This window comes from Poecilia reticulata, chromosome 19 (assembly GCF_904066995.2).
Source record: "Poecilia reticulata chromosome 19, P_reticulata-male-v2, whole genome shotgun sequence".
NCBI lineage: Eukaryota > Metazoa > Chordata > Actinopteri > Cyprinodontiformes > Poeciliidae > Poecilia > Poecilia reticulata.
The window spans coordinates 14,179,218-14,195,034 of record NC_088848.1 but is presented as its reverse complement, the minus strand read 5'-3'; the positions used below and the strand labels follow the sequence as shown (position 1 = coordinate 14,195,034).

The 15,817-nt window shown below is 38.6% G+C and overlaps 1 protein-coding gene across 50 annotated transcripts in view; it reads right to left on the bottom strand.

Moving 5' to 3' along the window:
• LOC103481688 (ankyrin-3-like) overlaps positions 1 to 15,817 on the bottom strand; it is a 136,536-nt gene that overhangs the window by 66,527 nt on the left and 54,192 nt on the right. For 49 of the 50 annotated variants that reach the window (XM_081600279.1, XM_081600275.1, XM_081600294.1 and 46 more), the window contains exons 2-5: positions 8,667 to 8,768; positions 7,654 to 7,752; positions 5,109 to 5,207; positions 2,713 to 2,811 (exon numbers count right to left, since the gene is read on the bottom strand). In XM_081600279.1, the coding sequence (XP_081456405.1) occupies positions 2,713 to 2,811; positions 5,109 to 5,207; positions 7,654 to 7,752; positions 8,667 to 8,768 (399 nt within the window). Of the gene's footprint in view, positions 1 to 2,712; positions 2,812 to 5,108; positions 5,208 to 7,653; positions 7,753 to 8,666; positions 8,769 to 15,387; positions 15,494 to 15,817 lie in introns of those variants that run through there. The other variant, XM_081600280.1, reaches the window with a different exon arrangement.

Genomic DNA, 15,817 nt, shown 5'->3' with positions numbered 1-15,817 from the left:
TAGCAACAACTAACAATTTAGCATTTAGTTTACACTAACTTAGCATTTTTTTACATTATAGTAACTGCTAGTGACACCTAAGAACGATGTACAGCAGTGTTTCCCAACCCTGGTCCTTAAGGCATGGACAGCCACTGGTGAACAGCTGGAAAGTGACACCTTGAGCCTTAGTAGCATTTTAGTTCACCTTAAATTAACAATCAGTTAATCAGTTTGATATGGAGTTATATAGCTCTCACCAACTGGCAAACAAAACAATTGTGCAAGTCGAAAGGTAGATCTGAACTCTGACACGAGCGGGTTGCTAAAGAAACAACTGACATCTTCAGAAAGGCTACTGTGGCTTTTTGCTTTTGCAAAACCGTCTTGGTCGGATGTTTATGCCCAACAGATGCAGACGCTTGTAGTAAAGGTTAGCAGGGATGTTAATCTGAAATCATGCAGATGAAATTTGTCTGAAAGCACAAAGCAATCTAATAACCACTTAGCATGTTAGGCAATTCAGTCCTACAGATAAGTGCTTAAATATCAGTTTGGCATCTCGCTGTAGGACAAAATCGAAAGGGAATACATCTGCTAATGGACTTCAAATGAGGAGCGGAGACGAACCTACAAACACACAAACTGAAATGCAGCGATTCTCCTATGGGTCACTGGTGAAAATAAAAGATTTCTCCTCCCAAGTTTCTGCTTGTGCGACAAATAAATGTATATTTACGCAGGGCGCAGACCCTCAGGACAGCACCGACTCAGCATCATTACACACCCAAACATCAAAGACATCCTGCACACAAAACTGAACAGAGGCGAGCATCTGCACAGACAAACACACGTCAGCGTGTACACACACATCCACGGCCTGATCCACAGACACGGCTCCAAAGTGGCGCACACAGCCACACCCGAGGGAGCACAAATATATTCAAACGCATAAATTTAGCCTTTTTTGAGGATTTCAAAAGTGGTGAGACGCACTGCAGGAAGCATCTCGTGTTTAATCTGCCTTATTATAGATTCCTGTAGCCTATCTAATACCCTAAAAATACCCTGACAGACAATAAAAGATGTGGAAACAAAACATGAAAAGGAAGTCGATCTTTATCTTCTTTAAAGATTGCAGTGACTCAGCATTACTTTGTTTCGCTGGAACAGTACCGATTAGATTTAACCATAGACGAGATGTTTTCTCGTGTAAATGAGGCCCTTAACTCGGAACAGAAATGTAAACTAAATATTACATCTATAGAAAAAACTAATAAAAAGAATATAATTTCTCATGCTCCCCTGAAATATTTGAAACTGAATTATTAAACACACTGAGATGCCTCACGGAGGCATCAACATAGATATGTTTGGTTGCATGAATTATTCACTGTGTGTCCCACTGGAGGAGGCTGGAGAAGAAGGTCAGGGGAGGGGAATGGTGGGACGTGGTGGAAGACAGACTGAGGATGAGACAGATGCCGACTAAAAAGGAAATGATTGAGACAAATGAAGGAGGGAAAAGGAGGGAAACATGGGACGAGGTGTGATGGAGTGGTTTGTGGAAATGTCAAGGACAAAGCACGGAAAATACGACATTGAATTTCCAAAAAAGGATAGTTTAAAATGTGTCCAGACAGCAGAAGGGTAGATCTTCCTCATGGAAGCTTCCTCCAACATTGTTTTTGTAAAAAAAAAAAAGAAAAAAAAAAGATTCACACTTTTTACATCCATCAGTCGGCAGCTACATGTTGTACTGTAAAGAGGTAAGCAATCCGTTGAAAAGGACAAAATAAATTAACAGATGGATTAGAAGTAAGCACTGGAGCATGATAAATATTTGTTCTTCTGCCAAATATGACCCCAGAAACAAAAGGACATATTAAAGTCCATTAAAAATGCCAACTTTGCATTAAATTATCATAATTTACAAAATCATGCGAAGTTGGCACTTTTAATGGACTTTTAATGCAACTTTTAGAGCAACTTTGCATTAAAAGTGTCATTATTTACTAAATGACACTTTATGACAACTGTCAAACATTCATAAAGACTTCTTTATGTTCAAAACAGGTGTTATGTCATGTTTACAACAGTGTAATGTCAGTCTTATGCACATCCCTTCAAATAAAGTGTTACCTTTATTTCTTATGTGTATATGTTTACATACATTTTTTTGAAAATAAATAAATAGTAAAGATAGATAAATAATAAGTGATAATAATCAGACCTAATGCTTGCTGGTGGCTACCAGTCACTAGTAAACATCATCTGTATCCCAATAGGACAGTGTGTTTGTCATAGTCATGCAAAGATGCCAGCTTTTTGTCAGGCTGCAGATGGCTCACTCACAGCGCTCTGCTTGCTCACGTCAGCCACACAACGTCACTGATTTCTCCCCGTACAGGCAGCTTAAGCAAGCCAAGGTCACTCTTATCAAATGTCATCGTCACACTGCGCTCATTATTTCTCCTTTTTACTGATTAATCTCCCCAAAACCCTTATTCTGAATCATAATTTCCAACATCTCCTAAATGACCCACTGGTTAATGGCAACCGTTTGCCAGAGACACTTTTTTTGCAATAATGTTCGAGTTTAATTCCAGGCGAGTTAATTCGGTGATGGGGCAACATGTAGTTGATGGGTGAAGAGTTGCGAGGGTGCATGCAAACATGTTTTATAAGTACTTTTATTGCCTGCACTTGTGTGTGTGTGTTTTTTCTTCTTACTTCTGTAGCGATGCTCTGACTGGAGCCGTTGTCGAGTAAGAACTGCACCACTTCCATGTGATTCTCCTGCGCTGCCATGTACAGTGGAGTAAAGCCATTCTGGGAACGAAAGCACAAAATAATCCTGTTTTACAGAAACAATAGCATCAGATACAAACCAGATTCTCAATCTAAGCACGTTTGACTCACAGCCCCGTAACATTAACGCACCTGAATATTAGAAAGAGTACAAAATGCAAAACAATCCATGTGTTTAGGTCTATTAGTGTAACTTTGAAGAGTCTTTGTTTTCCTTCAAGCAAAAAGTGCTCATGCTTCAGAACTTCTGTGCTTTTCGAAGCCGTTTATTTCCAAGATTCAACCTGACAATTGTTTTGTTTTTCTCATAGAAAGTGTCGCTGTTTTGTAGTCAGCCATTTCTCTTATTTTTTTCTGATTGAAGTTTTAAGTATTACTGTCTTTGATTCTGTGATATTGATTTTTTAGTTAGTTTTTTTTTTGTCTCTTTCCAATCTTCTCAGTTTTGTAACTCAGTTACAGTAAATTGTTGCTCAAACTCAGCCAGCGGATAAGTTTTGTATGAACTGCTAAATGCGGGTGGATCTTCTCTACTGTCATTATACAAGCATTTTCTTTTCAGGTGACATCAAGATCCCGAATGTCCTCAAAGGGCTGGTCGTGGCGGAACGTCTTAATGAAACTACCTATTAGACTGTAAAAATATTGTTGCTTTCTGTACTTCTTTAAACATCTATTCACATTGACGTAATGTGGCATTTTATTGGACTGCTAAAATAATATTTAAGCAGACAATTTCTATCGCGAGCACCGAGTTTGACACATATGCACCAAAACTTAAAATTCACATCAATCCACGGTGCAGGCAGCAGCTGTGCTTTCATTCCAGCATCATTGTCTCATTTGCATTTTGAAAAAGGTTGAAACACCCTTTGCTTGATCTCCATATATAAATTGTATAAAGCTCTATGTCTAAGAGTTGGTCACCCACATCCCACCCAGAAACAGCAAAAGCTGGATGTTTTTTTTTTAAAGCAGAGAGAACTGCAGTGGCTCTCTCATGATGTGCATACCGTCGCCTCCACACATACCTCACACCTGATAGCAGTGGAGATAAAACCTGACCTGGGTTACTGCGGAGTATGTGTTTGTTTTTGAGAGGCTGCTAGTTGACACTTTAAAAGAAGTGCACATCACCAAACACACCACTTATTAGTCAGCCTTTTGTTGCTATTTCGACTTGTTCTCCTTTTAAAATTTGCAAAAAATTTTAAGAGGAGAAATGATTACTAACAGCCAGACTTTTCTGTAAACTTTCAAAGTGGCCTTGATCGACGTGTCTTTCCTTTTCTTTCATTTTAGTCTAGAATGTGCATGAAAGCACATGTTCCAAAAGCAACAACAGAACAGCTCTTCAATGGAGAAATACTTTTTTCAATAATAATCTGCAGGATTTTACTGTTTTATTCCACTTTTTTTTATGGAGGTAAACGTCTACAACAATCAAACTCCTATTTTTCCTGGCTAAATATTTATTCAAAGTGATTTTATGTTGTGTCTAAATCAATCAGCTGTAAATTGCTGTGAATTCAGGACTCCTGCAAGATGCTGTCTGATGAATGAAGAGAAATCCTGCGGCCGCAGCACTGCAGCGGAGCCAGAATTGAACGAACTGTTTGAAACGAGCGTTAAAAGGGCCACAAAGATTTCCTACAAGTCAAGCATCTCAGTGTCTGAACTCGTCTTGATTGTGTTCATCAATCACGCAAAAAGATTCTCATGTAGATCAACAGAATCACTTCCACTAGCATTTAGTCAACAGACACAAATTAATGGATGTGATAATAGGACATAAAAATGACTGAGCTCCACACACTTCCGGGTTTTTATTTATTTACTCTCAACTGCTCAGCATGTTCAGCTTTTGGTACTGATCCATTTCCATGCCTCATGATTTACTGAATGTTATAATAAAGCTCCCTCTCCCCCATCACTGACAGGCTCCAGCAAAATGAAATTCAGGATTTTCTCAAGGGCCATAGCTGGAGTTTCAATGCAGCCTTACACATATCAATAACAACTTATTGTATTTTCCTGCTCTCAGCAGCTTCTGCCAAGGTTTTGACTTTGACATTATTATGGGTCCTCTGGTCACAGAGTCCACTGTGTGTGTGTGTGTGTGTGTGTGTGTAAACGTGCGTGTCGACAATTGAATATAGGCCAGGCTGCACTGCAAAACTGCTGACTCAACACACACAGCCCCCAGATGGATGCTGTGTGTACAGCAGCTTGCACACACATTCATCTGTACGCGTGCGCACACTCCACTACGCTTCGCACCGTGCGTGTGTGTGCGTGTGTGTGCGTGTGTGTCATACCTGGGACTGCGCGTTGACGTTTGCGCCATTTGTGACGAGCTCCTTCACCACTTCACTCTGCCCGGCGAGGGACGCGATGTGCAGGGCGGTGTTCCCTTTCTGTTCGAGCAAACAAGCAGCAAACAAAGATGACTTCCAAGGTGTGGGCCGTGGCGCGAAAACTACAGACTGCCACTTCAAACGGTCCGAAAACATCCAGATGAAGTGGATTCTCTCTCAATGAAAAGAGAAAAATAAAATTAGAGCTTTAGAATTAGTTGGTCATACCTTCATGACAACTTAATAGTAATTAAGCCTTGAAACTGAACTCATATTACCTCTAATCCAAAAGAAGATTCTAATATTCTATTAATGTTTAAAGGCTGCAAGATGTGTCCGGTATGAAGGGAAATTAGACAAAGCAGCTGCTTTATTGCTTTTGCTTCACATAAACTTAGGAATGACCGACGATCTTCAGTGATTCATTTACTGTAAATCTCAGTACACAAACTCTGAAAAAAACAGTATATATTATTTTAAAAAAGGCTTTGATAAAAGTTTCTATCTGTATTCCTGTGGAGAAAGCAGGATTTTGTCACTAATATTAGCAGATTTTAAAAATGTGTTTAAATGCAAACTCTGTAAAACACTGTAGTATTGGATTTTTTTTTTTTTTTAACCATTTTTGTCTGAATTGGCTCTGGAAAATATTACTGAAAATGCAGCCAGTAAAAAAACGACTCCAGAAAACTATTTGGAAAGATTACCTGGGGAAAACGCCACTGTAGTGAAAAACAAAGAACATGTTCACCATCACATTTGACTGAAAAGCAATGTGGCATCTTTGAGAACTGTAAAATCATAATATATTTTTAAAATCCCACTGACTACACTGAGCAAATTTCAACATGATCATGTGTTTCACTTCGTTAAACCTAAAAATGGCAAAGCTCTCAGCAAATCTTTCTGCTTGAAAAGACAGGAAATCATGTTTTTTTTCTCTTAAATGTATAGTTGCAATCGTGATGTGTGACGCCATGAGCGTTTTGTTGCATTGCTTCTAAAATCCTGTAAATGAATTTGTCATTTAATAGATAATTTAGATTTCAATCATATGGCTGAAAATTCTGTACACCTGAAGACATGTACAAGTGTTGTTTAGATTTATTTTAAGTTTTGAAAGTCTAAATCTTCTTACAGACTGTTTTACACAAAGTCTTAAGTAATAATCTGCCTCAGTGATCGAACTCAGCAAACCATAAATGTTTTTTGATCTCAAAAACTCTTTCAGTTCAGCAGATAAAAGTATCATAATTCTCACTTGAATTGTGATAAAACTCACATTTAGAGTTTTCTGAACAAAATGCCAATGTATAGAAAAATCACACAAACAGCATTAGAACTTATTGGTTGTTACCACACACACACGCACACACGCAAGCACACACACACACACACACACACACACACACACACACACACGCGCACACACACACACACACACACACACACACACACACACACACACACACATACGTGCACGCTAACTGTTTAAATGGATGCACCTGTTTCATGTCTGAAAGCTACAGAAAGCAGCAGCTGTTGACATTCTGTCATTCCTGCTGCCACTGGTGCTCAGCTCAGAAAAACTCAATCTTACTCAGTGCAGCACAGAAATAGGCCAGAATTTGATGTTGATATTGTATGTAACAATATCAATGTTAATAACTCTGTGTGTGTGAGGCCACAAGGTACTATAGCGTTAGTGGTTCTGAATGCTGGTCTTCATGGCTTATGGTTCTTGATGTTTTGGATGCATCTCTGCTCAAGCAGACATCTGAAACAGGTTGGACTTTAAAGTTAACAAAATAATTTATACAACCATTTAGTTTTTGTTTTTACTTGGATATTGTGGAGTACTCACTGCTTTTGAAATTTAGAATATACTTAGAAAGTCCAGAGAATACTTAATTTACTTTTTTAGATTGCTATGCAGAGAGACTCCTATTTTTGGAAAGGAATTTGAACAAACTTAGAATGCAGGAGAACAGGAACATTTCGTTTTTATTACTACTTAGAAATTGTGGAGTACGCATTACTTTTACAAAATTTGAACGTACTAAGAAAGTCCAGATGATACCTACTCACTTTTACTTTAGCAACCCAGAAGAGGGATTAGAACAAACTAACAGAAAAACTATCCTGGCAACTCAGAGCTGGAATATATTATCCACATTATTAGATTCTCTTTCTTCTTTTGCTCTTTCCTTTGGTTTGTTATTTCATTTGTATTTCCTTTTGAATTCATGTAAAGCACTTTCAATTGCTTTGCTGCTGAAAATGTGCTATATAAATACAATTACCTTACCTTACAGCCAAGAAATGCATAACGTAGTGGAATAGTGTCAATATTCCTAAAACAAATCAGAATTTATCTTTCCCCCCTAGCACACAGCGATTCATCTCCTAAGATGCCATTAAAGCAATGTGACTTTGGGAAAGTGCAAATTCAGCAGACTACTGTTGTGTTGTGTCTGTGTTTATGTGACCAGTGGGTGCTACCCACCTTGGTGGCTGCATCCACGTTGGCGCCCTGCTTGATGAGTCCAGCCACCACCTCCACATGGCCCTCCTTTGAGGCCAGATGGAGAGCATTTAAACCATTCTGTATGGGAAAAAAGAGGGAAGACAAGATGGCAGTAAGGAGGAGCACAATCAAAACCAAGAAAAGGGTTTGATAGGTCTAACAGAGTCTACACCACCTTGTTGAACTGCAGTTTTTGGGGTTTTTTTATGATGGAAAAACATAGGAGCAAAATAAATAATTTCAGACTTTTTTCCACAGTTAATGTAATCAAATGTATCAAATGTTTTAGAGGGAAAGTAAAAATCGCAAACTGCAAATCTGGCAACATAACTGTGAAAATCTTTGGGCAAGCACTTTGTCAGAGCACCTTTCGATTTTATGACTGTTCTGTTTTGGGTAGAGGAGTTATCAGCATAGACAATCTTGACTTCACTACATTCGTCCACTTTCTGTATAAAAAACTGCCAGACTGTAAGGTCGACTCGCGTGCACAACCTTCTTCAGGTTATTACTTCACAAATTTCTTATTGGATTTAGGCCCGAGCCGTGGCTGGGTCATTCCAAAACTTTAACGTTCTTCAGGTGAAGCCAATTTTTTTCGTTTGTTTTTGTTAAGTTCGATGCTTTGGGTCTTTGTCATGTTGAAAATCCTCTAAATCTTTCAAGCGGGTCGACCTCGAGTTCACTAGGCATGAAACATACTTTCTCTCATGCTTTCGACAGACTTTGTTTTTATGAACGTTATGCTTCAGTTTTGCCTTCCTGCTCCAAGATCCAAGCAAAGAGTCATGGAGTCTAGAAGTTAAAATACCTTATGAAAACCTCTGTGTTTTTCAAATGACTGGACATTTGAATTGTCATAGGCTTTACTGCATCTGGCCTTCCTGACTAAAATGGCAGTTCCAGTATTCAAGTGTCCTGCAACATTTTTCTTGTTTTTTTTGGGGGGGAGGTTTTCTTTCCTTTTCTGGTTATCAGTATGATTCGCTTACCTGATTGCAAATGTTAATGTCGACTCCATTCTTCAGGTAATCCAAAGCTTTCTCGAGGTTTCCGGCCCGAGCTGCGCGCAGATAACAAGCGTTCACATCCGTCTGCAGAAAGAGAGGAAGCAGAGGAAGCAGAGGGTTTATTATCTTGGCAATCCGCGTTAAGTAGATGCATGGCAAAAAAAAAAAAAATCTAGTCCTTGTTAAGATCTAATGAACATCAAAGCAATCTAAACAATTTCTGGAGCACTTAAGTCGGAAACAAAGGCTCACTGATGTACAGTATGCCTCATAACATCCTCATCACCCCTGTAGCACACGCCTTCAGTAAATCCCTCAGGGCTCACATGTTAAACATCAAATAAAAACAAGAGGTTAACATCAGGACGGTGAGCTCAGAGAGGCTGCATGTAAGCCAGAATGGGTTCAATGGTTTGTGTGGGAGGTTTTTGGCTTGAAGACATAAATTCATGAAAGAATTCACGGTTTTTAACATCTCTGTTGGATTAAACTGTAACCAGCCAACATGCAAGCCAAAACGGTTGAGACATTTACTACATCTTAGATGACAGTTTTGTTCGAACCAATACACTTTTCTTCACATGACACAGATATGATTGTAAACAAAGCTTATTGTCTGTGAAAGGCCAAGGCTGTTGAGGCCTGTGCTGACAACTCACATTAATCATGGCAACTGTCATTTGACAAAAAAAAAAAAAAAAGTTGAACAATAAACAGTGTGGTGCTTTTATTACCGGTACATTTTTCTAATCCCAGCCTCTTCTGGCGAGTAGCAGATCTACTGGTAATTTAATTATTCTGTCACAGCTTCCAGCTCACATAAATATACTCCTACATGTGTGATGCTATGTGTGAGAATTCTATGGTATGATTGAGTTGGTAAAAGCAAGAGAGCTGTGTAATGCACCGCTGAAACGGAAACTAAGAACCTAGCTGATATCAATGGTCAGGGTGTGTGTGTGTCTGATTTCATGACTGCAATGCTGAGCTGAGCTTCAATCCACCACACCCACGGAGTCAGATGTGCACATTCTCCACATACCCCTTATCCAGTTCTTGTTTTAGCACCGACTGCCAACTACTCCAGTTATTTTTAGGTGGAAATGTATTTAGATGAACATTTGAAATGCAACATTGCTTCTGCTTTACCCAAAACATTTTCTTTGATGGTGTTGCCGCTTGCTTTTTTGTTTTTTTTAAGAGGTGGGCAAAAGGAACAAAATATCCGTGTTAAGAGACGCAAAGTTGACACTTTTAATGCAATGTAGCATTAAAAGTATTTACTAAATTAAACTTCCTGACCATCCTCATAAAAATTCATGTTCATGAGAGGTACGGTCATGTTTATGAAATTGTCACCTCACTCCTTCAAAAAAAAGTTTACTTTTAATCAAGTTGACAAAACGATAATGTCCTACTACATCTGAAGATAGATGTAAAAATAAAATGAGTAAGGTTAAAAAAAAGCCGCTATGCATTCCAACTCAATTTGCCTCACAATCATTTTGACATTTTCGAAAATGTACAAACAAGCGAAACAAAGCGAGAACTGAGATGACGCTAGTTTTACGTGATTTATTGACCTGTCTTGTATTACACACAACAATGTCATCTGCACTGTAATCTATGTTATTGAAGGCAGATTATTGGGTAAAGCTGGTTGCTGAGCTCATTTCCCACTCGCTGAATGGTTCTTATCTGACATCATATCGCTGCACATTCACAAAGTGTGGAGGCAGGAGGGAGGGGGGGGGGCATCACCAGACAGAGGCTGTGACATCAGACTCACTAACTCAACTGCAAGTGTACAAACCTCTAAGCAAATGGCTCATTATTACACATCCCAAAACTGCAGCTCAGGGTTAGTCTCTTTTGAAATTTTAGTTCAGTATTATCAACATCTAAAATCAAAACGGCTTTCTGCTGCGATAAACTGCCTGAGGAATGCTGCTGTTGTCATGTTTTTTTTTTTTTTTAGTATTGTAGAATATCAGGAAAAAGAAACAACAATTCACAAATGTATAGACAGAAACTGCAATCTGATACATAACCTCATCATCTAAACAAGCAAACTTACATCGTACATTTGTCTGCATGTCTTGGATGTGTAGACATGCCTAAACATCCAGTCTGCCTGGTTAAGTGAATCTTTTCTACACTTCTAACCCCATCCAGATACAACTCTTTTGCGTCCAGATCCTGACTCTGACTGCTGAGCTTTGTCAGTGAATGTGTTAAATCTCCAGCAAAATAAGTGAAAGGATTGGTTTGCTTTCTTTGTGACAAATATCAGTGTGAGTCACAACCACTCTGAAACCTGATTTTTTTTTTTCTCAACATCCAGTAAAGGAGAGACGTTCATCATTCTTTTAAAAACCATTTAAAAACAAATCAGCTCTAATTCTGACTAAGATAACTCGAAATCAGGTTATCCAAACACTGCTTTTGGTATGTAATATATGACAACATGTATGAAATGTCTGGTGAATCTGCTTTAACAGATTCACCAGGTTTACTGACGGCTCTTTCCGTCACTGTTGTATGACAGCAGAACATCTCGGGATGGTGTGATTCTGGGATTCCTGAAACCCTGACAGAGGTTGCGAGGCAGATTGCCAAACCTTTTCGAATGAGATGTGACTTGGCAGCATATAGAGTATAGAGTATAATCGGAGACCCAGCTCACACATCCACCCTCATAAAAAAAATAAAAATACTAAAATACTCCAGCCATTAGGAAAGCCATGAATTTTTCGTCTTTGATTAAACTAGACTGACACACATTTTCTTTTTCATTTTGTGTAAAAAAGATGAGGCTGAATAATGTAACTAAAAAGTTGATTTGTCCTGCTTTGTTAAAAAAACAACAACTAAACTATCCTTTGTGCCAAGTATTTGAAAACAATATACATTACTTGTTCAGTTTGAGACCTGATGCTCCATGCAAACGGCTAGGAGCAGGACCACCAAGCTGTTGATTTAAGGTGAAATTAATGAACTTGCAGGTTCCTTCTTCAACGCCACACCCATTGGCACCAAACCAACCCTACAGCATGCTACTGCCACTATCAGGCTTGACAATTGGCAGTTTTCTTAGGTTTGACACCCTTCGCTTGATTCCTGTGTATAAATGGCTCAAAATTGATCTTGTCAACCACACAACACTTTTCTCTAGAGGGTATTTGAATTGTGTCAGTGGGTTTTGGAACAAGGGCTTTTCTTCCTTTGTCTGCTAGAGTTCAGTCCATGTTGCTGTTAATATATATTTTTTCATTGCAGACTCAAATCTTGGTTATTGTGGTAAATGCTATGGCTGAAATTTGACAGTAATTTGCCCAAACATCCCAATTTCTGAATCAAGAAAGCCAACATTTTGTTTCTGGAATAGCTCTTACCTCAAGCCTATTAAATTGTTTGCGGACTATGCTTAAAAGTCATATAAGTGCCAGAAAACCAATCAGTTTATTTGAACTCTAACAATTCAGCAAAGAGAAGTGGTCAAAGAGCCAGCTGGAAATATGCAAAAAGTTTGTTAGGTGGCTAGAAAAAGTGCGAGGTATCTTTCATAGCTGCTGAAGGTCATTGGACAAAAAAATAAGAGAGGAATAAGTATTTATTTCAACCTGTATGTATAATTTGAAGCCTTGTACAGATTACAATAACATTCAAAATAACTCAAAACTGAAATGCTTATTTCTTGTTTCTGAAAACCACTTAATAGCGTTTAATCAGTCCACCATGAAAAAAATACTGGTTCTAATGAATTATAAAAAAAGACCAAATTATCCTGGCAACCATGTCTGTGAGAAGTTTATGAGAAAACAGACTGAAACTCAAAGTTCTGGAAACAACTTCACTCAGACTTAAGGGCAAGTAATGTGATGGATTGATGCATCTGCAGAAATAAAATAAAGCTTTTTAGCGTTCAAAAGATCCTCAGAATGTGAGCAACAAAGCTAGTGTTTAAATAACAGTGGTAAGCGTGAATGTACCAGTTTACATATTCATGTCAGTCATCAAGTGAACAACGGAATTGGTCCCAACAAGTGCCTTCCTATTTAAAAGAACCTTCAAGTAATTCCTCCAATAACAGATGAAACTGAATGATTTCCTCTATCTGTCACACTGGTTGGTGTCAAACTATCACTGTGCTGTTCATCACAGTATTACACCATCCAGACTGCGGGGGTTATCAGTGGAAAGAATCTGCCAATTACGGAGACAAAAATAATAACACAATTTAATGTTGTTGACAAGCTTTAGTCACAAACCGGGTTGAGATAGAGGAGACTATATGTGGAGAAGGAAACAACATCTACACCATGATGCGTAATGGTTATGGTTGTTTCTTTACAGTAATAAAAAAATACAAATAAAAAGGTAAAAAAAAAACATGTCAAAAGTAGCAGACAGCAAAGCATGAAAAGCTGAGTAGCATGATATTACACAAAAGAAAAAACACAGAGGGGAAGTTATAGCCTTTTGTCACATTGGGAGACTAAAAGTGTAACAGGGAAGTCAAGATCAAGACAAGTTCTTATAGAACTATAGTTCTTATAGTTCTTATAGTTCTTATATTATTATTATTTTTTTTCATTTTGTTGTGTTACAACAAACTTCAAAACAAATCGATAGAAATTTATGTGACAGGCAACTGCAAAGTATCTCATAAAAGTTAAACCAAATGAAATAAAACTTTTTTATTATTTTTTTTAACAAGCAACAATCTAAGAACGCAATTGCTTATGAAACTAGTCAGAAATTGTTTTTTTTTACGTTACTTAGGAGATTTTCTGTTGGAGTGCCTTGTTGCAACAGCGTCTTCACAGGTCCGACTAATAAATCAATCAAACAGCTGCAGCTGATCCAGAACGCTGCTGCTCGGGTTCTCACTAAAACCAGGAAGATAGAGCACATAACACCAGTTTTAAAGTCCCTACACTGGCTCCCTGTAGCTCGGAGAATAGACTTTAAAATACTGATGTTAGTTTATAAATCACTGAATGGTTTGGCACCACAATACCTTAAAGATCTGTTATTGTTGTACCAACCGTCTAGACCCCTCAGATCTTCTGGTTCTGTTCTGCATCCCCAGAACCAGAACCAGACGAGGAGAAGCAGCATTTAGCTTCTATGCACCACAGATTTAAAAGCACTGGGTGCTTTTAAATCTCAACTTAAAACCCACCTGTTTAGAGTTGCTTATGGCTAAATTAGGGTTAGAGTGCTGGTTTTGATGTCTACCATGTTTTTATGTCTTTAATGTTTTTAATTTCTTTTTCTTTCTTTTCGACGTTTTAACGATGTAATGCTTTTTTTATCTCTTTCTCTTTCTCACTGTTTATTTCTGTTTTTATTTTAATTATGTAAAGCACTTTGAAATGCCTTGCTGCTGAAATGTGCTATACAAATAAAATTTGATTGATTGATTGATTGCAAATTGTACTACATTTTACAAGATGGATAAAGGCAACATGGAGTATAATTGTAAGTGGAATGAGAATTATACATAATTTATAAAAAACATTTACGAATGAAAATCTGTCAAGTGGAGTGATCACATGAGTTCAGCTCTCTTTAGTCTGATAAATGGAGTAATTTAATCTCTGTATGAATCCAGCTGTTCTCTGAAGGTCCTCAGAGGACGTTTAGAGAGTATCAGTACACAAAAATACCACAAAGATCAAGGGAAACGCAAGAGACGAGTCAAAAAATCGCAACTTGTCCTGAACAAGGAGGTGGCAGTAAATTGCTGTGAGGGCCCCCCTACTTTAGTAGGGACAGAGAAGCTGGTCAGAGTTGCTTGAAAATAGATGGGAGTTAAATATGGGCTAATCCCATGAGAAACCTTTTAAGGCTTTATAATTAAGAAATAGACAAGAATTATGTTCAAGTATCTAGGCAGCATGCATCAACCCAAAGACTGTCCAAGCCAGACCATGATTTCCAGTCTCTTTGTGCACGGTATTGTTTAGTTTCCCCTCTGTGTGTGTTGTAGTGATGTGAAACCAACTCCTCAATGAAAATGTATCTGAGTTGGATAAGACACAAACTGTCCATAACTAACTCCCATAATCTCAGTTCAGAAAATCTGAACTATCCCTTTAAGAAGGCTCATACTGCATAGTGCATATCGCATATCACTGTCACCGTTTCATACTGTAACGACTGTCTTTTGTCTTTTTAGTTAATGCTGCAATTATCAATCAAACATCAACATTCACCTCGTCGTCTCATTTATTTTAATTTCTCCTGCCTGAGGTTTTGTCGCCTCTACTCCCACAAACACACTAGTTTCTTCCACTGCCCAAGGTCAGGTGCCTCTATATATATTAGCATGTAACATGAAGCAGTATATGCAGAACTCTGAATGTCCATACTCTGCAGCACAAACGCAGCAGCCATTTATAAATGTATAACCAGAGTGAAGGGTTACACTGAGACACACGCATGCATTCACAGCCACACAGCCGCGCACTGCAGCAGAGTGGTGCAGTAAAGTTATCACTGCGACCTGTCCCATCAGCTCAGCCTATAACATCAACCACTAATGTCCCATCGCTCAACCAGTAGCCTCCTTAGCATCACTGAATCCCACCCTAATAGATTCTACACACATGTTGGCATGTGTGTAGAATCCATCGCGAGAGGTGAAGCCTGATTACAATCAATGACGTTACAGTAAACTACAGCGAGGACTTACTTCTGCCAAGTATTCTGCTGCTTCCTCCACTGCCATGTTTGTCAGCCTGCAGCTTAAAGTGTGAAACCTGAGCACTCAATGACTGTGGCAGCTAGCCCTGGCCTGGAAGCCAGGGAGAGAGGGATGGGGGCAAGAAAAGAGAGGGAGAGGGGAGGTCCTCACAGAGAGAGAGAGAAAGTGAGAGATGGGATGAGAGGGAGATAGGGGTATTTTGTCAAAGCTAAAAATACCTGGCTATGAGTGAGAAAGTCCAGAACAAGGAAGAAAAGCTTGAACGTCAATCTGGAACAAGCTCTCACTGGAGCAACAAGAGCTCTGAGGACAACATGCTGCTCTGTATGTGACAAAATTATACCACCGGCTGGGAAAGGTTGAACATGTCCTGTTGAGTTTATCCAATTCTGAGCCTTTACTTTAACATTAATTCCAT